General features: G+C 39.8%; 2 protein-coding genes across 4 annotated transcripts; both read right to left on the reverse strand.

Moving 5' to 3' along the window:
* Positions 1–11: 11 nt before the first annotated feature.
* LOC135098881 (fibrocystin-L-like) lies at positions 12–7,027 on the reverse strand. Its single transcript, XM_064001289.1, has 6 exons — positions 6,959–7,027; positions 6,492–6,614; positions 6,080–6,332; positions 3,050–3,367; positions 2,368–2,517; positions 12–325 (listed from the first exon to the last, which is right to left on the reverse strand). The coding sequence occupies exons 1-6, from the start codon at positions 7,025–7,027 to the stop codon at positions 99–101; spliced, it is 1,140 nt and encodes a 379-aa protein (XP_063857359.1). The 3' UTR covers positions 12–98.
* On the reverse strand, positions 7,020–18,532 carry LOC135098874 (fibrocystin-L-like). Of its 3 annotated transcripts, none has more exons than XM_064001276.1 (8): positions 18,393–18,532; positions 16,888–17,006; positions 12,927–13,047; positions 11,768–11,901; positions 10,760–10,871; positions 9,687–9,842; positions 8,379–8,609; positions 7,020–7,318 (listed from the first exon to the last, which is right to left on the reverse strand). In XM_064001276.1, exons 2-8 carry the CDS (start codon positions 16,924–16,926, stop codon positions 7,143–7,145), a joined length of 969 nt encoding a protein of 322 aa, XP_063857346.1. In that variant the 5' UTR covers positions 16,927–17,006; positions 18,393–18,532; the 3' UTR covers positions 7,020–7,142. The 3 variants fall into 3 exon arrangements, with proteins under 3 accessions (XP_063857346.1, XP_063857347.1, XP_063857348.1); XM_064001277.1 differs by having other exon boundaries at positions 7,177–7,318; positions 8,477–8,609; XM_064001278.1 differs by having other exon boundaries at positions 7,177–7,318; positions 8,419–8,609.
* Between the last annotated feature and the right edge of the window lie 7,474 nt (positions 18,533–26,006).

Here is a 26,006-nt window from a genome sequence, read left to right on the forward strand (position 1 = left end):
AGGGAGGAGGAGGAGGAGGAGGAGGAGGAGGAGGAGGAGGCGGCATTAATGACACTTACAAAAAATCCCAAGTGGAATTGACAATCTGGTAAATAGATTTAAAGGAACAAGATAAAAGTCTGGCACATCGACAGATTTATGGGGACAAGAGGAGAAGGTGACTTGTATTGCTCACCAGGGTTGGCAATGAGGGCGATGGGGGAGAGGCGCCACACCTCTGTGTCTGTGTCTATGCTCTCAATGATCATGAGGTGGCGACGCAGCGAGAAGCACTTCCATGCCTGCCACGATGGAACCACAGCACAGGAAGCATCACGGACAATGCCTGTGGGATGAGACAAAAGGAGAGTATGGGGAGTGTTAAGGGATCTCAAACAACAATAAGTCTTTAGTTTCTTAAGTGCCTGGTTTGGGTGCAGTGTGTGTGCAAGTGTGTGTTGTAGAGCTGTGTGGATATCTGACACACACACACACACACACACACACACACACACACACACACACACACACACACACACACACACACACACACACACACACAGGAAAAGTACAAGGAGACCTACATAGAACTATAAAAAGGGGGAAGATATGATAAAGAAAAGTAATAAGGAAAAGGATTTGTAGGTGATTATCCAGGACACACTGTCACCAGAGAAGCACATGTGGGAATTTTGGCCACGCATAGAGGATTTTTAGTAACATTAGAGTGGCTTTTACCTACATGGACATGAATATGACGAAAAAAATAATTACAACCATGATTATGCCCTGAGTTAGAGTACGCTGCAGCAACTGAGGAAACTGGAAAGAATGCACAGGACAGCAGCAAAGATGGTGCCAGAATTGAAGGAAAAGACTTATGAGGAGTGACTAAGAATGAGATTAATAACACTGGAAGAGAGAAGAGAAAGGGGAGACTTAATAACAGTGTGCAAATCAATAAACAGTATGGAAAAGTTAGACCGACAAGTTTTGGAGATACATGTAAATAAGGGAACAAGATGTAGAAGAGGACATACAAAAAGATTAAGAAGAGTAAATGTCTCAGTGACATCAAGAAATATAGTTTCCTATACCAAAGCACTGATCTCTGGAATAGTTTAAGCTGTAATAGTTTTACAGTTGCTAGTGTAAGCAAATTTAAAGAGAAACTGGATAACTGCAGCTATGGAGACAGGTCAAATGACATCAGGACCATAGGGGCTCAAGCATCACCTCCCCAAATATGGAGTTACATACATCAAAAGAATTAGCAACTCTTCCTCTGTCCAGCTATGACATTTGCAACACTGTTTTTCAGCTTCCATATGGTTGAAGGTCCTGAAGTAGCAAATGGAGTCATTGATATGGGATTCAAGTGTTGTGTGGGCTGGTTGAACTAAGGGGTGCATTCATTCAAGACCAGCCAGGCTCAAGCCCAGCGAGAGGGAGCCAGCCAGTGGGAGTGTGTGATGCACAGTGCATAACCATCTCTTGCTCAATCAGTGTTTTTCTCCAGAAGAAACACGTCACCCGGAGTCAATCACTGCACTGCTTACTACCCCTCCTCACGCTTCCTCACACAGTCCTGCCCAAACCTCCTTCATACCCAATCTTTTCCTGTGACTAACCAGTGCCACCTGTTAAACCTTTGTCTCACTATTATTACTAACTCATGACTTCCTCTAACATAACATTCATTCACCCTTCAATTTGTTGCTTTCTTTTAAGTAACTAATGTAATGCAGTAGCAATACTAGTATTTACTATTTTTTCAAAACTCTGAGTCTATTATACTTTTTATTCATGTAGTTTATTATATGATTATTATTATTATTATTATTATTATTATTATTATTATTATTATTATTATTATTATTATTATTATTACTGTTATTATTATTATTACTATTGTCATACTATTTTATTTTTTCTTGTGATATCAGGAAGATGTTAATAATTTCATTATTTACTTCAGGTAAAACATTTTATTAAGGTTCAAATTCCAGGTCATGCAAAAATATATACACAAACTTAAAGGGAGGAGTTATATTTTACATGCCAGTGTGCATATGCAACTTATGATTTTTTTAAATTTTAGGTAAAAAAATTTTGAAGACCAGGGTTTTTATCTGAAACTTAGTTGAAATTTATATCTTTCTTAGAAGTGGTGTTATTGTTGATAAACTTTAGATAAGTTTTCTCAATTCAAAAAAAATGGCACTTGAGTCTCTATGGTCCTGATGCCCTCAAATGAGCTTTAGCTCATATCCTGTACAATACAACTAGGTAAATACAGCTAGGTAAATAAGCACATACACACACACACACACACACACACACACACACACACACACACACACACACACACACACACACACACTGTACCTTTATTCGGAAACTTGTCAGCTGCCTCAATCTGGGATCTGTCAGGATTCTGTCTGATTGGAAGAGGAATGCGGTAATCTCCAATGCCCCTCCGAGGATCTCCGTCCCACTCCCAGTCAGCCTGAGAGATTACTGTGGCATCCTTTTCACCTGCAGAGAGAGAGAGAAAGAGAGAGAGAGAGAGAGAGAGAGAGAGAGAGAGAGAGAGAGAGAGAGAGAGAGAGAGAGAGAGAGAGAGAGAGAGAGAGAGAGAGAGAGAGAGAGAGAGAGAGAGAGAAAGAGAGAGAGAGAGAGAGAGAGATGAGAGAGAGAGAGAGAGAGAGAGAGAGAGAGAGAGAGAGAGAGAGAGAGAGAGAGAGAGAGAGAGAGAGAGAGAGAGAGAGAGAGAGAGAGAGAGAGAATGTGATGTGAGGGAGAGGTGGATGTATAAGGAAAAATGGATAAAAAAAGAGATGTTAATCCAGTAACAAAGGGATTCTAGATACTTAAGAGGATATAAGAAATAGCTGAGATAGAGATCAGCTTCACTACATAGAAATACAGATACTTGGAATGTACTGGAGATGATAGATACATAGAGTGTCCATTGGCTAAACTAGAATGATATACATAAAGAGCAGTGTAGTTCAGATCCAGTATACCAAAACTATATTAACACACACACATGTAAATCCACACTAACCCAGCAGAGATCCATCAACATCCGTCACCACCACCTTCTTTAGTCCATCACAGTCCGTATCCACACAGTCTGACGGATCAATGCTGCTCAAGTTGGGCCTAGGAATGTACATGTAGTTCTCCTGTGGTGTGTTGAGGAACAAGAGACACTTGACAAACGTCGGGTGGTTGGCGTCCTCTGACTGAGGGTTCACCATGAGAGCAGTGCCTCGCCCGCAGTCGGTGTCACGGAAGTTGTGGAACGTGAGACCCTCAAAGTGTGTGGAGCCGTAGAGTGCTGGGTAAGTGCCAGCGTTACTGAAGGTCATGAGAGGTGCCACTGTGGGGGAATGCAAGTGTCAAGTGTTTAGGGATCAGATGTAGTCAGCTGTGCTGTGCCTGAGCTCCTGGGGTGTATTAGGGTGGACCATATAACTATCACTTTGTAATGGCACATTTTATTTGAGTAAGCTTCGGTAATTTTATCAAGCCCAAAGTTTAATCTATTTTCTGAGGTGTCTTCATGCTCCTCTCTAGAAGCCATTCTGGTTCTATGCAAGTGAAAATAACAGGAACAGGAGAGGAAGAGTCCATCACACCTTTTCTTATGTCAGAGCATGGATATCATAGACACTACATATGGATACATAACAAATGTTCTCACAACAAACACCCAACTCACTAGGGCTGGGCGGGAGATGATTACTGGATCCGAACCTGTAAAATCCTGAGAAGCGATACAAATCCAATTACTGCGTCAGGATTCTAGAATCTGGTGTAGAATCCAGTCCTCAGACAAGGTCTCTTAATTCGTGAGTAAAAATAGTTATGGAGAACAACGTAAGAGTAAACTGATTTGTTCATTAATATAGTCTGTATGATGTTATTAATCATGCTTTTGGAGCATATAAACAATGAGGTCTAAGGGACTAGTTATGAAATTTACTTGTGTACACTAGCGACATGTCGAAGCTTATAGTGTTGCTAAAGTCACCATCTCTTTCGTTGGAACTGATACGCCAATTTCATGTAACGTCATACCATGGCATACATATACGACATGACATGGGCAGAGCTCTCAGTCAAGGCTGAGGACTGATGGGGGGGAACCTATGTAGTTGTTTCCATGGGTATATGCATACCTAATATGATTATGTATAGTTACTTCTAACACTGTTTTACAGCAACTTTTTACCTGTATAATAATAGCCAAAATTTATTTCAGTAACTATCCTGCTTTTATGTAGGTCTCCCCAAAGCCGTGCATCTCGAGTTGAGTAGTCTACTTTTGTTTTAAGGGACTTTCTGTAAATACCCTGAATTTAATAAAAAACAGTGGTTCTGCATGATGGCAGCCAAGCGTGGCAGAAATGCGCCCATTTGGGATTATGTGGAGCTATCAATTCCAAAACAAGCAATATGTTTGGTCACTACAGTACCAAAGCCAGTAACTGCCACAACAAAACCAAAGAAAAAATCACTGGTGTAAATTTGATTTGAAAATGCATAATCTGGCATGTTCATCACCTCAGCCATCCACAGGCCCTTCTATTGAGCTGAGAAGATACTTTGAGGAGCCTCATTTATGCAGGGACAGCAATCCACTGGCGTGGTGGAAGCAACACGAAACCCTCTTCCCCAAGTTAAGTGAAGTGGCCAAGAAATTTTTATTCATTCCTGCCTCATCTGTTCCCTCAGAAAGACTCTTTTCCAAGGCAGGGGAGCTTATCTCCCACAGGCAGAGCAGCCTTAAGGAAGGGAATATAAATATGATTCTCTTCCTTAATAAGAACATGTGAAGAGCCGCTTCCTACCAGTGCCAAGTGATATCCTTCTAGATGCCTTTTTGTTCTATAGTATTGCATGCATTTTGTTTTCATGGAAACTTTTATGTGGTCATACTACTAGTCATACTGTAGTACTAATTAAATTATTTTCTGTGATAAAGATTTTTTTTTTTCCTTTTTTTTACGGAACTGATGTGATAATACATTCTGTGATGGACATGATTTTATTGTATATATTTTCTTATTTTCCACTTGTTAACATCAAATACATAAAATGTTAAGTTGAATGTTATCTGAATGCAAAATCATGTATGGATGTAATCATATGCTTATCTAGTATCCATTGTAATTGTAAGGAAATATTAAGGAAATTAATGTAATGAAATCCAATGCAATATTAAGGAAATTATTGACTGTGATAAGGAGAGAAGTATTTTAATTTATGGAAATACGCTGTGATGTCTGGAACAATATGATTTTTTTTTCTCATTTCCAAACTTTAGTAGAGGAGGACTCTTTTGTTACTACTTTCTTACTGTTATTCTTAAAATAGCAAAAACAATTATGATGCCAAAAATAATGTTAATGTATCAAGAAAACATTTAGAAATAATGTACCCTATTTGTCAATAAATGGAAAATCTATCATAAATGTGTATGAATAACTATAACATCCTTGTATCATTTAAAGTAAATTAATGAAAGTAATAGCAATCTGAATGGTTACTTATAGTGTGCGTCCTTCACCTTGCTGAAGTGTGTCTCACTTAACTATAACTGCACATGTATTTTCATGATTGCATATTTATATCATGGAATTCTTCATATAATATATATATATATATATATATATATATATATATATATATATATATATATATATATATATATATATATATATATATATATATATATATATATATATATATATATATATATATATATATATATATATATATATCCTTGGTAAGCATCATGGGAAACACAGTCTGCATCTCGGCAAATTCCAGCCAAAGGGAGAGAGTCGTGATGTTTGTAACAGGTGGAGGGGAATCCTGGATTCTCTCCGTGGTTGGATTCCCTTGCAAACACCAATGAATCTCGTGCCTGGCAGACAATAGGAAGAATCTCGGGTGCCTGGGGCTTGTTAAGAACTTAAGAGTACATAGGATTCATGGAAGGTTCGAATCTCACGAATCCAACAGGGCAAGTAATCAGATTTGCGATTACCTGTTTTATAGAATCCTGCCCAGCCCTACAACTTACTATTAGATCCAGAGGTGAATGATGCTAAGAGGATGCCAGTGTTTCCTCCGCCGACGCCTCCGCCAAAAAATTTATCTCCATAGAACTTCATTATCCGGGACTTGGATGCCTGGTATTCACAAGTGTGTGATGGGGAGACACCCACAAACAGGGAGTGACTGGCATTGGCTGTCTTGGGGTGGAACTTGTGACTCAGTGAATCTGGCTCATAGATGGTCTGCATTGCTCCCAGGGGACTGTCCACAGAGACAACCTGGGAGAGAAGAAGCCTTCCTCAGTCACACCTAGTGCAAGCATGTCTTCCTTCAATGCATCTATAAATTTTCTCTTAGGTCTTGGGGTCTTAAGGACAATATATTACAGCATTTTTGGAATTTATAGTGTCTCTCCTCCTCCTCTTCCTCCAGCTTACATTGGTGATGAGGGAGCTGGCATAGTGCTGGACATAGAAGCCTGTGTCTGAGATTCTCCAGATGTAGAAGTTGTTGAGTCTGCAGCAGTCTGTCAGTGGCCCCGTGCCTCCCTTCTTCCATAGCTGCACAGTATACAAGGGTTAGGACAACACTGCTAATGCTACTGATTCTCTCTCTCTCTCTCTCTCTCTCTCTCTCTCTCTCTCTCTCTCTCTCACTACATCTGCACACAGCAACAAAAAGGTGGCAGGAACAAGGTACAGTAGCACTAGTAGCACCAAAACTTCTCTATCTCTCACACTGTCTCATTCTCTTTCTCTCTCTCTCTATGCCTGCACACAACAATGCAAAGTTTGCAGCAGTGTATGGCAGCACTAAAAATACTATAAATTATTCTTGCACCTCTCAGTCTCCGTCTCTCATCATGATTCCATAAATTGCATTGTGCACTTCATTCCCCATCCACCAAGTTGTGTCCTTGCACAGCTCTCCAAGGGTCTTGTAGCCAGCCTGTTCTGCACCTGTACAACACCATGAGAGACAAGAGTCAGCACCACAAGGACTAAAAAAGACAAACACACCACAACAAATAACCAATGTCTTGACACACATTCCCCAATATCCTTCACCAACACAAGACACAGAAGTTGTTATGTACCAGCAACAACATTGCCAGTCAGTACAGTGTTGGGTGCATTGTCCAGCTGAAAGGCACCACTCCAATTCAAGTTCTCTGTTTCCTGTCTGTCTTCATAAGTCCCCAGGAAGAACACAGTTGTGATGAGGTTCCACCTGTAGGTGTTGGAACCTGTCTCGTCTCTTATGCCTGCCAGAGGGATGGAAAATGAGAGGGAAATGAGAAGAGGAAGTGCACTAGTGACTTCATTAATGAATTTCCACTTTATGAATGGTTTCTGTTACACAAATTACTAAACATGTATGATTAATTAAAGGAAAGGTAGTAAAAAGCTTTTCGTCTCATCAACTCCTCTCGTCAAACTGACTGTCTTCAGCCTCTCTCTCATTGCCGCAATGTTGCATCTCTAGCTATCTTCTACCACTATTTTCATGCTAACTGCTCTTCTGATCTTGCTGACTACATGCCTCCCCTCCTCCCACAGCCTCATTGCACAAGACTCTTTTTTCTCTCATCCCTATTCTGTCCACCTCTTTATTGCAATAATCAACCAGTATTCTCAATCATTCATCACTTTCTCTGGTAAACACTGGAACTCCCTGCCTGCTTCTGTATTTCCACCTTCCTATGACTTGAACTCTTTGATGAGGAAAGTTTCAAGACACTTATCCTGTAATTTCTGACAACTACTTTTTACTCTGGGGACCAGCAGCTCAGTGGGCCCTTTTTTCTTATAATTTTGTTTTCCTTGGCTAGTGCCCCTCCTACATAAAAATAAATAAATAAAATAATAATAATAATAAAAATAATAATAAAATAAATAAATAAATAAATAAATAAATAAATAAATAAATAAATAAATAATAATAATTAATTAAAAACTATAAACACAAACACATACACACACACACACACACACACACACACACACACACACACACACACACACACACACCTGAATCTAGCACAAATAAATAGATAAGTAAATAAATTAGAAAAACCATATGAATACACACATAAAAAAATAAATAAATAAAATAAATAAATAAATAAATAAATAAATAAATAAATAAATAAATAAATAAATAAAACACACACACACACACACACACACACACACACATGGTAGTGGAGGAGAACGTTATCTATCATGTGCTGGATTCAGGTATGTGTATTTACCTAGTTGTATAGTACAGGGTTTGAGCTTTGGCTCGGACCCTGTACTATACAACTAGGTAAATACACACACCTGAATCCAGCACATGATAGATAACGTTCTCCTCCACTACCATGTTCAAGGTCTTGATGAGCCCAACAGCCACATTATAGTTGACATTGAATGATGACCTCTTGACGTAGCTAGAATGGTCATCAATGGCATCAAGGCCCAGGAAGGCAATGGAGTAGCGTGGGTCAGTGATGTCGGTGAAGCCTTCCTGCCCCATGTTACGGAACTCCACGCCATCCACTTGGGCCGAACCTGAAGGAGGGACAGAAAGGAGTAGTGGTGATGGTATTGGTGGTGGTCATGGTGGATGGAATGTAGTGGTAATAGTAGAGTAGTAATGGTTTTATTAGTGGTGGTGCATGTTAAGGACCACACTCTGAAAAACTTCTGGCTGCACCTCTGCTCTGAAAAGGCTGTACTTGAAGTTACACAGGTTTTTAAGGATGTTCTTATGGTTCTAGTGAGAAATGAACAAGATTTCTACATTAACAGCAGGAGAAACACACTTAAGAACCTGGTCAGTCATCTCGGTGGCCTTTGAAAGCAGTCATGGTGAGAGAGGGAAGCGTTTCCTTAGTGTGGTACAGGGAGTGTGGTGGTAATTGTTTTAGCAGTAGTTGTTATAGTAGTGGTGGTGGTGGTGGCAGTGGTGGTGGTAATGGTAGTAGTAGTAGCAGTAGTAAGCATTCAAAGAAAATGGAACAAATCATCATTAAAAACATCACTTGATCTTCCAGACTTACCAAAGCTTCATCACTTTATCTTCCAGATTCACCAAAGCTTTACCAATCAGCTTATCTTTCACTCAACAAAGCTTTACCAATCAGCTTATCTTCCAAACTCACTAAAGCTTCACCAACTAGTTTATCTTCCATTCTCACCAAAGCTTTATCACTTTGTCTTCTAGATTCACCAAAGCTTTACCAATCAGCTTATCTTCCAGACTCACCAAAGCTTCACCAACTGGTTTATCTTCCAGAGTCACCAAAGGTTTATCACTTTATCTTCCAGACTCACCAAAGCTTTACCAATCAGCTTATCTTCCAGACTCACCAAAGCTTTACCAATCAGCTTATCTTCCAGACTCACCAAAGCTTAACCAACCAGAATATCTTCCAGACTCACCAAAGCTTTATCACTTTATCTTCCAGACTCACCAAAGCTTCACCAATCAGCTTATCTTCCAGACTCACCAAAGCTTCACCAACTAGTTTATCTTCCAGACTCATCAAAGCTTTATTGCTTTATCTTCCAAACTCACCAAAGCTTTATTGCTTTATCTTCCAGACTCACCAAAGCTTCACCAGTCAGCTTATCTTCCAGACTCACCAACATAATGCTTGCCATTCTGGAAGACTGTGGAGACCAGAATTCTTCCCCCGTTGCTGTTCTCCGTGGTTCCTTCCACCGCAATGTTCCGGCTCAGGAGACTGACCTCCCCAGCCAGTGTGATGGAAGTGCCGTCTGACAGCGTGTGTATCTCCCCTGGGTGGAGAGACACAGATTTAATTGATGCCAAACTTGCATGTGTGTCTTTGTACCTGATGCTTGTGCCTATGGATTGCTGGGAAGGAAGAGTCTCTATTTATTCCTTGCATATTCTACTCCTCTCATTCTGTCTCTTCTTGATAAATAGAAAGCTTTCATTGATTACACACTTGCTTCTGTCTATTCATATCTGATGCTTGTGTTTATGGATTGTCATAAAAGTGTCTATTTATTTCTTGCATGTTCTAATTTTCTCATTCTGTCTTCTCTTGATAAATAGACAGAGATTTCACTGATGACAAACTTACTTTCTACTTATACCAGATGCTTGTGTTTATGGAATGCTGTGATAGAAGGATCTCTTTTTATTTCTATCCTCATATGTTTTGGTTCTTTCATTCTCCTCTCATCTCCTTCTCTCAAGCCTCCACCACTGTGCTTCATTTATTTATGTCCTAACAAGCTCTTCTATATCCATTCTCTCCCATACTGAACACTCTGACCTCCCATTCAACTGCAGGTAATTGTCTTGCACCCACTGCATCTACCACACTCAAATATTCCTGTCCTTACATGCTCTACTTCACTCATTCTCTCCAATACTCCAGCCACTCTGATTTCCCATTTCACTGCAGGTCACTGTCTTGCACCCACTGCATGTCACACTCACATACACTCACTTATTCATCTTACTCTCTGTCATTCTTCCTACAAGATCAGACTACCAAAGAATGCTGTGTTTGACACCCTCAGGCACTACACATTGCATTCCTTCTCCTTAACCTGATATATACCACAAACGTTATGCATTCTCCTTACTTCCACCAAGTGCTAGATGGAATTCTGGAGAAGAGGTGGGAGTGTAGACTAAACTAATGTTTCAGTGAGTGAAGGACAAGGAGCAAAACACTCACCAAGGTGCTGGAATTTGAGTGCTGAGTCTAGGGTGAGTGTGGCACCATTGATTGCTACCACTCGCCTCACTTTGCTCTCTGTTGCCTCTTTTCTTGTTGTTGTCACAACCACCTGAATGGCAGTGTGGTGAGAGGTGAAGGGAGAGAATGGGAGGCAGAGCAAGGCATGGGAGAGGAACACAATATGAAAAGGGACATGATCTAAGGAGAGATAAATGGAAGGGGAAGAGAGGAAAGCAGAGGGAGAGAGAAGTATGAAAAAGGGACATAATCTGAGAAGAGGTAAATGGAAGGAAAAGAAGAGAAGTTGGACTAAGACATGGGAAAGAGAGAGAGACTTAAAGAGAGTAAAGCAGAATAAAATAATGAGAAATAGAGAATAAGAAGAAGGGGGATATAATAGATGATCCAATTATACTCTTCTTTTTCCTTCCCCTTCCTTCCCTGTGCTTCTCCTTCCTTCTCTCCCCTTCCCAAACTACCTCTAAAATATTAGTAAAACACAATAAACAATACCAATGCAAAATTTCTGTCCAACAACTACAGCTTTTCCTCTTCTTCCTTCCGATCTTCTTGCCTTCTGACTGAACCTATTCTTACCTCACCTAACCCAATCTAACCTGGCATCCCCTCACTCAGTTTTCTCCTTCTCTCTGTCTCTTAATCTATCCTAACTTAATTTCACCTTACTTTACCATGTATCTCACCTAACTTAATCTTACCTTAAGTTTCTTATTTAACTTAACCTAACCTACTCATTCAGCTTTCCCATTCTCTCTGCCTCTCAATCTTACCTAACTTAAGCTTATCTTACCTGAACGTAATTAATCTAACTTTGTATCTTTATTATGCCTTCTCCTTTTCTCTGCCTCTTAATCTAACCTAACCTAATCTAACTTATAACTTAACCTTACCAATCCTAACTTAATCTAACTTAACCTTACATATCCTAACCTGACCTGACCTTACCTAACCTGATCTCACCTCATCTGACACCCCTCCACTCACCTCCTTATTGAGCCAGGAAGCATCAGGAGCCTCGGCCAGAGTTATGTGGCTGGTCCCAACCTCCACTGTGGCCCCAAGCTTGTGCCATGATCTCCCCCACACCTGCCCATGCAGCCTGAGATAGCCAAACACACCTGCAACATACCAGACCTTCATCTCACACCTGTAGCTATCTTTATAACAAGGGTACAAGGGTGATATAAGCAAAATTTCATGGTCAGTAATCAAGATAGAACAAGAAATAATGAGTTCAAGCTGGAAAATATTTCAATGAGAGAGAGGAAGGAACTGGTTCTCAAATAAGGTGGTAGATGAATGGAATGAACCCAGTAATCAGGTTGTTAGAGCCGAGTCATTAGGGAGCTTTAAAAGATGATTAGACAAATTTGTGGATTGGGTGATAGGTGGAAATAGATAGGCATGTTCTGTACAAGGACTGCCACGTGTAGACCAGGCAGCTTCTTGCAGCTTCTCTTGTGTTCTTATGTTCTTATTTTCTTCAGCCTCTCACTGTTATTTGCCACATCTCTCCGCCATCACCAGCTACTTTGAGACAAAACACTCACAGGCAACAACAAGGAAGTCACAGGTACCCACGACAAGACACTCACGGGTAAGAACAAGCTGTCTCCAAGCATTATAGGGACTACAAATTGCAAAACCCATTCTTTTTATCTCCTTTTTCCTTGTACGTGTTTATAAAGATTTTGTACATCATTCTTGGCGCTGTGCATTGTTGTTTATCTCAGTGAGAGAGTTAATGCATTGTTAATTACCTTATCAGCAGTCTTCCTTCGTTGTGTCAAGTGTTATTCTGTCACTAGTGTTTTTCTAGCCTTTATTGTAACCTTTGAGAATCAATAACAACTTTTAATAATCTTCTATAACCTGCCAGCCTCTTTTTTGCAGCCTCTCAGTATCATCAATGACCTTCAAATACTTCTTTACAACCATCTGAGCTTCTCTTGCAACCTCTGTTCATCACTAACAGGCTTTTAACACTCCCCTTACAACCTACCGCCCTTTCCTTGCAATCTCCTAGCACCATTAATAGATAAACACCTTTCCAAACTCCTTTACAACCTTCCAGAATCATCAACAATCTTTCAACTCTCCTATACAACCTTCCAGCACCCTTCCACAGTGTTCCAGCACATACCTATAGTTTTCCAGCCCAAGTTCATGCTATAGGCATCAACATCTTCAGGGTCCATCAGTCGAATGATGAGACTGTGGGTGAAGGGAGTGTCTGAGGAGTAGCCAGCCACTAAAGAGCCTCCCTGGTGGTGATGGAGCAGCAGAGTTGGTTAGGTGTCTTAATCTTAGTGCAGGGTGTGGTGTGTGGAGAGATGAGGAGGTGATACAGGCAAGGAGTGTTAACTGAAGATTAGATTAACACACACATACACTAGGAAAGTGGTGACACAAGCAAGGGGTGTTAACTAAGATTAGATTAACACACGCACACACACATGCATGCATGTGCGCACACACACACACACACACACACACACACACACACACACACACACACACACACACAGGGGGAGGCAGTAGGCACCTGCCAAAATGATAATTACTCCCAGTGAGGTCTAAAGCACTGGATCAGGGGATGCTGTGAACTTATCATTAAAACCAGCTGTGACCTCACTGAACATTTCCCTTTGTGTCTCATAACACAAGCGGGCAGGACAACTCTATTCCTCCACACAAAACTATAAGCACCTAATAACACACACACACACACACACACACACACACACACAATCACCTTTCACTCAAAAAATCAAAATTATCATGGCAACTCTTACACCAGACTCAGAGTCCCCATCTGTGGAAGGGACCACAAATGTCCGCTGGTCGGACTACTCTTCTGATAATGACCCTCAGTGTCTTGACACCCCCCTCAACTTTTTCATTAACTTCTGCAACATTCGCAGTCTAAGATCTCATTTTCAATATGCGGAACATCACCTCTCCTCTTCTAAATCTCATCTTCTTTTCCTCACTGAAACCAAGGTGTCAGAGGAAACTAACAGTACCCCCTTTTTTGTTCCCTCCTACTTTCTCTATCCTCATTTTCAATCCAAAGCTGGATGCTGCATTTATGTGCGCAATGACTTAACCTGCTCTCGTGCCCACGCTCTTGAATCTTCCAAGTTTACACATTATCTGGCTACAACTACAGAGTCACTCTCAAACTAAATTTATCTGTGCTGTATACCTCTCACCTAACTCCTCTGACTGTAAGAAATTCTTTGACTACTTAACTTCCAAAGTGGAGCACATTCTGACTCTCTTCCCTTTTGCAGAGATCTCTACTCTTGGAGACTTCAATGTTCACCACCAGCTTTGGCTTTCCTCTCCCTTCACTGACCATCATGTTGAACTAGCCTTCAACTGTGATATCCTCCACAACCTAGAGCAACTGGTGCAACACCCTACTTCTATTCCTGACCGTCTTGGAGATACGCCCGACATTCTTGACCTTTTCCTGACCTCTAATCCTTCTGCTTACGATGTCACCCTCTCATCTCCGTTGAGCTCCTCCGATCACAATCTTATATCTGTATCTTGTCCTATTGTTCCAATCCCTCCTCAGGATCCCCCTTAGCAAAGATGCCTCTGGTGTTTTGCCTATGCTAGTTGGGGGACCTGAAGAGATATTTTGCTGATTTTCCTTGGAATGACTACTGCTTCCATGTCAGAGACCCATCTTTGTGTGCCAAGCACATAACAGAAGTGGTGGTGTCTGGCATGGAGGCGTACATTCCTCACTCTTTTTCTTAACCTAAACCTTCCAAACTTTGATTAAACACAGCTTGTTCCCGTGCTATACATGATAGAGAGTTGGCCCACAAAAGGTACTTAAGCGTCCCATCACCAGAATCTCATGCACTTTATATTTCTGCCCGGAACCATGCCAAGTCTGTTCTCCAACTAGCCAAAAACTCCTTCATTAATGGAAAGTGTCAAAATTTTTCAAGATCTAACTCTCCTTGTGACTTCTGGCATCTAGCCCCCAAAAATTGCCAATAACTTTGTTTCTTCTTCTTTCCCTCCTTTATTTCAACCTGATGGCACCACTACTATCATATCCATCTCTAAACCTGAACTCTTCCCTCAAACCTTTGCTAAAAACTCTACCTTGGACAATTCAGGGCTTGTTCCTCCTTCTCCTCCACCCTCTGACTACTTCATGCTACCTATTAAAATTCTTCGCAATGATGTTTTTGCATGCCCTCACTGGCCTAAAACCTTGGAAGGCTTATGGATCTGATGGAGTCCCTCCTATTGTTTTCTGAAACTGTGCCTCTGTGCTTGGACCTTGCCTAGTCAAACTCTTTCAACTCTGTCTGTCAACATCTACCTTTCCTTCTTGCTGGAAGTTTGCCTACATGCAGCCTGTTCCTAAAAAGGGTGACCATTCATAGTCCCTTAAACTACCATCCTATTGCTTTAATTTCCTGTTTATCTAAAGTTTTTGAATCTATCCTCAACAAGAAGATTCTTAAACATCTATCACTTCACAACCTTCTATCTGATCGCCAGTATGGGTTCTGTCAAGGCCACTCTTCTGGTGATCTTCTGGCTTTCCTTACTGAGTCTTGGTCATCCTTTTTTAGAGATTTCGGTGAAACTTTTGCTGTTGCCTTGGATATATCAAAAGCTTTTGATAGAGTCTGGCACAAAGCTTTGATTTTCAAAGTACCTTCCTACAGCTTCTATCCTTCTCTCTGTAACTTCATCTCAAGTTTCCTTTCTGACCATTCTATTGCTGCTGTGGTAGACAGTCACTGTTCTTCTCCTAAATCTATTAACAGTGGTGTTCCTCAGGATTCTGTCCTATCACCCACTCTCTTCCTATTATTCATCAATGATCTAAACCAAACTTCTTGTCCTATCCACAACTACACTGATGATACCACCCTGCACTTTTCCACATCTTTTCATAAATGTCCAACACTTCAGGAAGTAAACATTTCACGCAGGGAAGCCACAGAATGCCTAACTTCTGATTTTTCTAAAATTTCTGATTGGGGCAGAGCAAACTTGGTATTGTCCCATGCCTCAAAAACTCAATTCCTCCATCTATCAACTTGACACAACCTTCCAGACAACTATCCCCTCTTCTTCAATGACACTCAACTGCCCCCTCTTCTGCACTGAACATCCTTAGTCTGTCCTTTACTTATAATCTAAAATGGAAACTTCAAAGCTCATCTCTAGCTAAAACAGCTTCTATGAAGTTAGGCATTTTGAGACATCTCCACCAGTTTTTCTCAACCCCTAGCTGCTAACTCTATACAAGGGCCTTATCCACCCATGTATGGAATATGCTTCACATGTCTGGCAGGGGTTCCACTCATACCACTTTTCTAGACATTTCTCTTCTAGACTTCTCTCATTGTCACAATGTTACATCTCTAGCTGTCTTCTACCCTTATTTTCATGCTAACTGCTCTTCTGATCTTGCTAACTGCATGCCTCCCCTCCTCCTACAGCCTTGCTGCACAAGATTTTCTTCTTTCTCTCACCCTTATTCTGTCCACCTCTCTACTGCAGGAGTTAACCAGTATTCTCAATCATTCATCCCTTTCTCTGGTAAACTTTGGAACTCCCTGCCAGCTTCTGTATTTCCACCTTCCTATGACTTGAATTCCTTCAAGAGGGAGGTTTCAAGACACTTATCCTTCAATTTTTGACTACCACTTTGGACCCTTTTATGGGAATGGCATCTCAGTGGGGTTTTTTTTTATTGGATTTTTGTTGCCCTTGGCCAGTGTCCCTCCTACATAAAAAAAAAAACATGCATCAACACTAAAATGAAGAGGTGACAGAGGCAAGAAGTGTTAACTGAAGTGAAGACTAAGCAGAGATACAAAGACAAGACTTAGAGAAGTGTAGCTTAGGCTCTGTATGTATATAACTAACACATACTCACATACAGAGGCAATGGGTGACAGAAGCGAGGAGTGTTAACTAAAGAGAAGACTGGACAAACAGAGATACAAAGACAACCAGAGGAGTGTAGCTGATGCCCTGTACACCACAACCAGCTAACAACACAGGTACCTACAAGGCAGTCACAGGTGCTGACCTCCATCACTGCTACTCACCTGGATGTAAATAATGGTGGCCTCAAATCTGTGGTCCATCGTGTCATCAAACTCAATGGTGCCATACACAAAGACACGGCCAAGCTTGGGTGTGGCCGTGTCCACAACTAGTCACATGCCTGTAGGGTATACCAGTGTATGATCAAGTGTAGTTGAGTAAAATGTCATAAGGTGTAACTGAGTGTAGTTTGGTGTGACAGGGTGTATTACTGAACATGGTTTAGTGTGGCAAGGTGAAGGAGTGTAGATAATTTATGCTTACACCCAAGAAAAAATTAGTTTCAGTACCAAGGAGACAAGAGAGAGAGAGAGAGAGAGAGAGAGAGAGAGAGAGAGAGAGAGAGAGAGAGAGAGAGAGAGAGAGAGAGAGAGAGAGAGAGAGAGAGAGAGAGAGAGAGAGAGAGAGAGAGAGAGAGAGAGAGAGAGAGAATCGTGTGTTACAAACTTACTGAGTTTTTATTCTAGAGTGGTGGATATAATGCAAGAAAGAGATGGATGGGCTGATTGTGTTTATTTAGACCTGAAGGCAGCCTTTGATAAAGTGCCACACAGGAAATTGTTGTGGAAGTTGAAGCATAATGGTGGGCTAAGGGGGGCTTGCTGAGATGGATGGAAAATTTCTTGACAAACAGAGAAATGAGAACCTTGGTAAAAGATAAAAAATCATCATGGAGGGAAGTCATAAGTGGAGTACCCCAAGGCTCAGTACTTACCAATCATGTTTGCAGTCTATATAAATGATATGATGGAAAGTGTGAACAGCTACATGAGCCTTTTTGCGAATGATGCAATGTTGCTGAAGAAAGATGAGAGTGCAGAGGACTGTGGAACATTACAAGAAGACCTGAACAAGATATCAGAGTGGAGTTATAGATGGGAAATGGAATTTAATTTAAAGAAGTGTAAGGTAATAGAATTTGGAAAAGGTACAAGAAGAGTAAAAGGAAATTATATGTTGAATGGTGTAAGGTTGAGTGGAGCAGAAGAAGAAAAGGATCTCGGTGTTACAGTGACTGGGAACCTGACCCCGGAGAGACACATTAGCAAAATTACAGGAGTAACCTATAACTTGTTGAGAAGAATAAGGCAGGCCTTTGCATATATGGATGAAGAGATGGTCAGGAAGATGATCGTGTCGCTGATAAGACCCAGACTAGAATATGCAGCAGTAGTGTGGTTGCCATACAAGAAAAAGGATATAAGGAAGTTGGAGAGAGTTCAGAGAGCAGCTACAAAGATGGTACCAAGTATCAGAGACTTGTCATATGAAGAGAGACTGGAAAGGATACATCTACAAACGTTGGAAAAGAGGAGAGAAAGGGGAGACATGATTGCGATATATAAAGCATATAAGGGAGTAGAGGAGGTGGACTAGAGCAACTTAATGGTCTGGGATACACGGAACACTAGAGGACATGGAAAGAGGCTGAAGAAGAGTGCTTGTAGAAGAGATGTCAAAAAGTATAGTTTCCCATATAAATACAACAGTAAATACACACACTTACTCTCAGGAATCACAATCTCATCTCCCTCCATGGGCAGGCTGTATTCTGCCTCTGTTGGGTGGCCACCAGTACTGACTGGCATATGCTTCCACGTCTCCACGTCAGACCAGCGGAAAGGTGCATCTGGATGTGTTGTGGGGACTGGTCTAGGGTCAGGCGCAGAACATCCTTTGTGCTGACACCTAGAGAGAGTAGAGAGTAGAGAAGAGAGAGAGAGAGAGAGAGAGAGAGGAGAGAGAGAGAGAGAGAGAGAGGAGAGAGAGAGAGAGAGAGAGAGAGAGAGAGAGAGAGAGAGAGAGAGAGAGAGAGAGAGAGAGAGAGAGAGAGAGAGAGAGAGAGGAGAGAGAGGAGAGAAGAGGAGGAGAGAGAGAGAGAGAGAGAGGAGAGAGAGAGAGAGAGATGAGAGAGAGAGAGAGAGTATTATTTGTAATTAGACTATATTGTGAAGATGATTTGGTGTTTCATCTTGACAGCTTGTATTGAGATTTTCAAGGGTGTTTTCATGATTCTACTGATAGTTAAAGAAGGGTATTGAGAGTCGAACAGATGCTCATAGTTTTGAAGGGTGTTTTTGTGATTCTAGTGATAATTTTGACAAGCTCTGGTGGAAGTTTTGGGGTTTTCAAGGATGGTTTTGTGATTCTAGTGATAATTTGGGGAGGTTACAGATAGTCTGTCAGGCTCTGGTGAAAGTTTTGGGGTTTTCAAGGTGTTTTTGTTAGTCTAGTGATAAGTTGGGGAGGGTAATGATAAACTGACAGACTACAGTGGAGGTTAAGAGGATTTTCAAGGGTGTTTTTGGGATTCAGTTGGTAGTTTAAAGGGTACTGATAGTCTGGTGAATTATGGTGAAAGTTATAGGAGTTTTCAAGGGTGTTTTTGTGACTAGTGATAGTCCAAAAACTTTACATCACCAATAGCAAACAAACACACACACACACACACACATACACACACACATCATCGTCGAGTAAACAACCAGCAATCCAAGCTCCTGCAAAGAAAGATTTTGTTTGACCATGGCCACCACTAGGAGCTTAGAATGTGTTCCCGGGTAGGAGCTATGCTCAAGTAGAGTTCTCCTGTCTCCAGAAATAAATAAATAAAAGAAAATTTAAGTAGAGCTGTGCTCAAGTAGAGTTCTCCTGTCTCCAGAAATAAATAAATAAAAGAAAATTTAAGTAATAACAATAAAATGAGTAAAAGCTCCAGCAAGGCGGACGCCATAGGTGGGAGTGGAGTGTTGCCAACGGGGTCACCATTCCCAGGATTTGAGGAAGATAATGAACTACATGATAAAATGCAAGGAAGGAAAGTAGCTTTGATGGAAGGGATGATCAGTGACCTCACTAAAAGAGTGAAAAAAATTAGAAAAAAAACAACATGACCTGGAAGAGGAAAACAAAGAATTGAGGACTATGTGCTGATCTAAAAACAAAATTGAAGGAAAACAATGATATTATTAAAAAACAGGAAAATGAAGTGATAGGGATGAAAAGTGAACATCAAATCTGGAGGAAGGAAAAAAAGGAAGAAAAAGTTAACTTTACAGAAATCATAGAAGCGCAAAAGAAGGAAAAGACAGATTTAAGTAAGGAAATTGTGAAAGTGATCAAACAGGAGGAATCGATGGTAAGGGACACAATGGACAAAGAGAAATGTATTGTTATATATGGATTAAAAGAGGAAACTGACCCAGTAAGATACAAGAGGGAAAAAGAACAAAAAAAAAGTAGCAGAGGACATTATAAAAAATATACAGAGAGAAGGGAGGACTGGATAAGTGAAATTGAGGAAATGCATAGACTGGGGAAGTATATAGGAGGAGAACAACCAATGAAAGTAAAATTTAGGGCACAAACAACAGCCATGGAAGTGATATTGAATGTGTGGAAACTGGACAAGACAGAGCAATACAGGAAAGTTTGGATAAAGAGGGACATGAATGAGGAGGAGAGACTCAAGGTAAGCGATCTAATAAAAGAAGCAAAGACAAAAAATGAGAAAAGAACAGAGGAAGAGAAAAAAAAGTTCTATTGGAAGGTAAAAGACAAGAGGCTCAGGAAGTGGTAACTGACAAAAAAAAAGAATAGAAAATGTAAATAATGTATGGAAAAATAAAAAGTGGACAGTGGCAAATACAAATATAAATGGTTTAATATCAATGTTGCGAGAATTGAATAATTATATTAAGATAAAGCAGCCCGACATCATGGGTATTACTGAAGTTAAACTAAATGAGACAACAGAAAATATAAGAATCGATAATAGTAATTATAATGTGTGGATAAAACATAGAAATAATAAGAAAGGGGGAGGAGTCATGTTACTTATAAAGAAGAGTATAACAGTGGAAGAGGTTGAAATAGGAGAAGGAATGGCTGAAGTAATTAGAATTCAAACAAAAAGGAAACGAAAAGGAAGAAGAGATTTTGTAGTGGCTTATGTACCCACAGAGACAAATGCATGGACACAAGAGGATTATAAATCATTGTTAAGAGATACTAGTAACCGTTTTGAGAGAATACTGGCAGAGAGTAACAATATAACACTTATGGGTGACTTTAATTGCAAGGAGGTATGCTGGGAAGAGTGAACCATGGATGGGGGAGAAGAGTCATGGGGATATATGCTTCTAAATTTAATAATGACAAATACTATGACCCAGTGGATTGGAGAAAATACAAGATTTGGGGGTAATGAAGCGACATCAAGGCTAGACTTTGTTTACAAAGGAAATGGACATCATTGAAGCAATAAATTATCAGTGCCCACTAGGTAAAAGTGACCATCTGTTAATTGAATTCAGCATAGGCAGTGGTGCAACAGAAAACAGGAATGAAATTTACAAGAATGGGAGATATAATTACAAGAAAGCAGATTTTATCAGGTTGAGGGAATATTTTGCAGAGGCTAAATGGAAACAACTGTTCACGGCAAGCAGTACGCAGGAAAAGTCGGACATATTAATGGAAATTTTTAATGAAGGGGTCAGTAGATATGTACCAAAGATCAAAACAAAGGAAGTGAAAAAGAAAAAAAATGGTTTAATACGAGATGTATAACAGCAAGAAAAAGAAAAAGAAGCAACATGGAATAGATGGAGAAAAAAGAGGAAGTGAGAAATGGGAAGATTTCAAGAAGGCAAGAAACGAATATATCAGAATCCTGAGAGGTGAAAAAAGGAATTATGAGAAAGATATATTTAACAAATGGAAAGGTGTGCCGAAGTTATTCTTCAGATATGTGAATGGGAAGATGAAAAACAAGTAAACAATAGATAAATTAACAAAAGATGACATTACATACGAAGATACACAGTTACAAGCGGAATTAATGGACAAGTGCTTCCAGTCAGTATTTACCAAAGAAAGCAAATTTGAAGGAGAAAGAGCATGGCACAGAGGCAATGTGGTGAGAGAGATACAGGTGGACATAAGTGAAATTAAAAAGATTATGAAAGATTTGTACATAAATAAGGCTCAAGGACCAGATGGAATGTCCATCTGGATACTTAAGGAATGTTGTGAACAACTGACAGAAGGTATACACAATACCATAGTATGTTCTTTTAAGGAAGGAAAAATTCCTCTAGACTGGAAGAGAGCCAATATTGTGCCCATTTTTAAAGGAGGTAATAAAGAAGATCCATTGAATTACAAACCAGTGTCCCTAACAAGTGTGGTGGCAAAAATAGCAGAAAGAATAGTTAAAAACAAATGAATGGAATATTTAGAAGAAACACATACATTGACTGACAGACAATTTGGTTTCAGAAGTGGAAGGTCTTGTGTCACGAATTTAGTGAGCTTTTATAGCAGAGCAACTGATATAATTCAAGAGAAAGAGGGTTGGGCAGACTATTTTTATTTAGACCTAAAAAAAAGTATTTGATAAGGTACCACACCAGAGACTGCTATGGAAAATTAAAAATATAGGGGGTTTGCAAGGAAACACACTGAATTGGATTACAGACTTCTTGAGGGATAGAGAAATGAGAACAGTAATAAAGGGAGAAAAATCAGAATGGTGTAGAGTTACAAGTGGAGTACCACAGGGGGACAGTCTTAGCATCATAACGTTTCTGGTGTATGTCAATGATATGATGGATGAAGTTGACAGTTATATAAGTCTGTTTTGCAGATGATGCAAAATTATTGAAAAGAGTGGAAAACAATATGGATTGTGAAATATTACAGAAAGATCTAAAAAAGATATATAAATGGAGTAAGAAATGGGAAATGGAATTCAATGCAAAGAAATGCAAGGTGATGGAATTAGGAAAAGACAAAAGAAGATTGACAAGTTCCTACACCACAGGAGAAATGGAAATTAAGAAAACCAAAGAATAAAAGACTTGGGAATTACAATAAGTGATAATTTATCACCAGTAAAACATGTAAATAAAATATTTGGGGAAACTTATGAGTTACTAAGAAAGATGAAAGGGACATTTGCTTTTATGGATGAAGAGATGATGAAAAAGTTGATGGAATATGTGATTCAACCAAAACTGGAATATACCACAATTGATTGGTCACTCCATAATAAAAAAAAGAATAAGGAAAATAGAAAGGATCCAAAGAGCTGCAACCAAACTGGTACCAAGTTTGAGAGATTTAACCTATGAAGAAAGATTAAGGAGATTAAAGCTTCCATCATTACAAGAGAGAAGAGAAAGAGGGAACCTGATAGCTATATACAGAGTTTTAAAGGGTAAGGATCAAGTTGACAAAGAAGACTTATTTGTGTGGGACTCAAGAGCTACAAGAGGACATGGAGTGAAACTGAAGAAAACAGCAAGTAGAAGAGATGTCAAGAAATATATTTCCAAAATAGAAGCATAGAAATATGGAACAACTTAGATGAAACAGTGGTACAATAAAAAAAATATTCATGAATTTAAAGTTAAGCTGGATGCTTATAGATATAGAGACAGGACAGCACGAGCATACCTCTTTTCCTGTAAAACACAACTAGGTAAATACAACTAGGTAAATACACACACACACACACACACACACACACACACACACACACACACACACACACACACACACACACACACACAAATGGAACATGAAAACTTAACTCAATGCAATAAAAATAGAAATACACAGATAAATACATACTTATACACACTGAAACTGATCTGCCTTGATTGACCAGGAACTCGGTCATCAAAGACCATGTTGCCATGCCTTTTTGTAGTCTTTTTACTGTGCGACACTGAAACACAGGGAGAGAAAAGGAGAGTTAATGGCACTGGCAACAACCATAACAGAAGAGCAGTATTATAGGACAGGACAGAGAGAGAAGAGGAAATTCAATACTGCTGGCAACAACCATAACAGAAGAAGAATATTGTAGGACACTTGTTAAACTCTGAGCCATCCTTGCTAGCAATGTGTATTAGGCGAGTAGGACAGGGAATAAAACGTGTGAGTCCTAAGACAGCTGGAGCAGAACTAAAGTGTACCACACCTGCTATTTATTTCATTGGCTTCGACACAGATTAAAAATACACAGTGTGAAACCCCAAAACCCCGAACATCTGAGTAACTCAATTGAACCCCGAATAAACCCACCAACGTATCATTATGTTTCGGACCCAACACCCCCACTGAAACTAATGATGGGTATATACAATACAACACACATTAAATCAATACACACTCCTGTTTTAACTATCTACACACCCATAATAACTTTACTGAAATCACAAAGCTTTACTTTAGGTACAGGTTTAGTGAACATATCAGCAATATTTTGATCAGATGGTACATAGTTAAGTTGCACTACACCTCTCTGAACCTCTATCCTAATAAAATGGTATCTAATATCTATGTGCTTTGATCTCTGATGCTGGACAGGGTTTTCAACTAATTTTATGGCACCTTGGTTATCACAGTGTATAGTACAGCTGTTTATCGAAGTACTTCCTGTCATATCTTCCAGTAATTGCAATAAAAACTTTGCCTCTTGAGTAGCGGCAGACAAGGCCATATACTCAGCTTCACAAGTAGACAGAGCAACTGTTCTCTGTTTTCTAGTCTTCCAAGAGATTAATGGACCCCCACTGGAAAGTTGGAAGCTATACCCGGTAATACTTCTGCGATCTTGTGCATTAGCCCAGTCAGCATCACAATACCCAATCTAATTCAGTGACTCATCTGACTTTTTAAAAGTCAAACATTGATCAATGGTACCTTTCAAATATCTTAATACATGCTTGGCCATAGTGAGATGAGAAGTAGTTGGATTAGTCATATTCTGAGACAATTTAGTTACAATAAAGCACAAATCAGGTCTAGTACATGTCATTACATAGATCAGACTTCCAACTAATCCTCTATACATATTGATATCAGCCAGTTTTGATTCACTAGAACTAATACATACTTTGTTCACATCCATGTTACAAGGAGTATAGGCAGGTTTACAATGTTGCATACCAAATTTCTCAAGGATCTTTTCCACATATTTAGTTTGATTCATTTTAATTACATTATCATCACACACAAACTGTATACCTAGATACCAGGAAATTTTGCCTAGATCTTTCATCCTAAATTTATCACCCAGACTTTCCTTCATGTTCTTCAATTTTGCATCACTGCTGGCCGCAATTATTATGTCATCAACCCAAACTAATACATTGGTTACCTCATCATCAGTAATTCTGGTATAAAGACATGGGTCAGCAAATGACTGAGTTAAACTTAGGTCAACCAAATATGAGTGCAACAGTGAACTCCAATTTCTACCACTTTGTTTGAGACCATACAAGGATTTCTTTAATTTGTACACCAACTTCTCGCCACCATTACCCTCCACACAGAAACCCTTGGGTTGTTCAACATAAATTTCACAATCAATAGGTGCATTTAAGTAGGCAGTTTTTACATCCATTTGATGAACAACCAGGTCATGTTGTACAGCCAACTGCATTAAAGTTCTTACAGATGTGATCCTAGTAGTTGGGGAAAATGTTTCGTGATAATCTATACCTGCCTCCTGAGAGTAACCCTTAGCAACAAAACGAGCCTTGTACCTTGTCTCATTGTTAGGGTTAAACTTCAGGTCATATACCCACCTACTTCCCACAGCTTTTCTACCTTCAGGCAAAGTAGTAAGCTCAAAAGTCTCATTATCCTTTAGAGCTTTCATTTCCAATTCCATAGCTTCTCGCCATTTATCAGAATCAGGAGATGCAATAGCATCTTGATATGTATAAGGTACACTGGCTAGTTTATAGCAATAGTCAACAGTACAATTCACAATACTATCCAAAGCCTCATCCATTTCATCACCAACAATACAGTCACCAAAATATATGGGTTTACGTTTTACTCTTTCTGACCGCCTTAAACACACACTGTCCTCTGTTTGGTTACCAACTTCTGGGCTAGCTTCAGTGTCAGTACTACGTGTTGTAGTCCAGTCACATTCACTACCCCATGCTACATCTGAACTTACATCTACGCTAGGCCTGGTAAATTTGACACATCCAACTTTCCTTACTGTACCAGTCTTTGGAAAATATACAAGGTATGCTGGACTAGACTTATCATAGCCTACAAAAATTCCATCCTCACTTCTGGCATCAAGTTT

This window comes from Scylla paramamosain, unplaced genomic scaffold (genome assembly GCF_035594125.1).
Source record: "Scylla paramamosain isolate STU-SP2022 unplaced genomic scaffold, ASM3559412v1 Contig89, whole genome shotgun sequence".
Taxonomy (NCBI): Eukaryota; Metazoa; Arthropoda; class Malacostraca; order Decapoda; family Portunidae; genus Scylla; species Scylla paramamosain.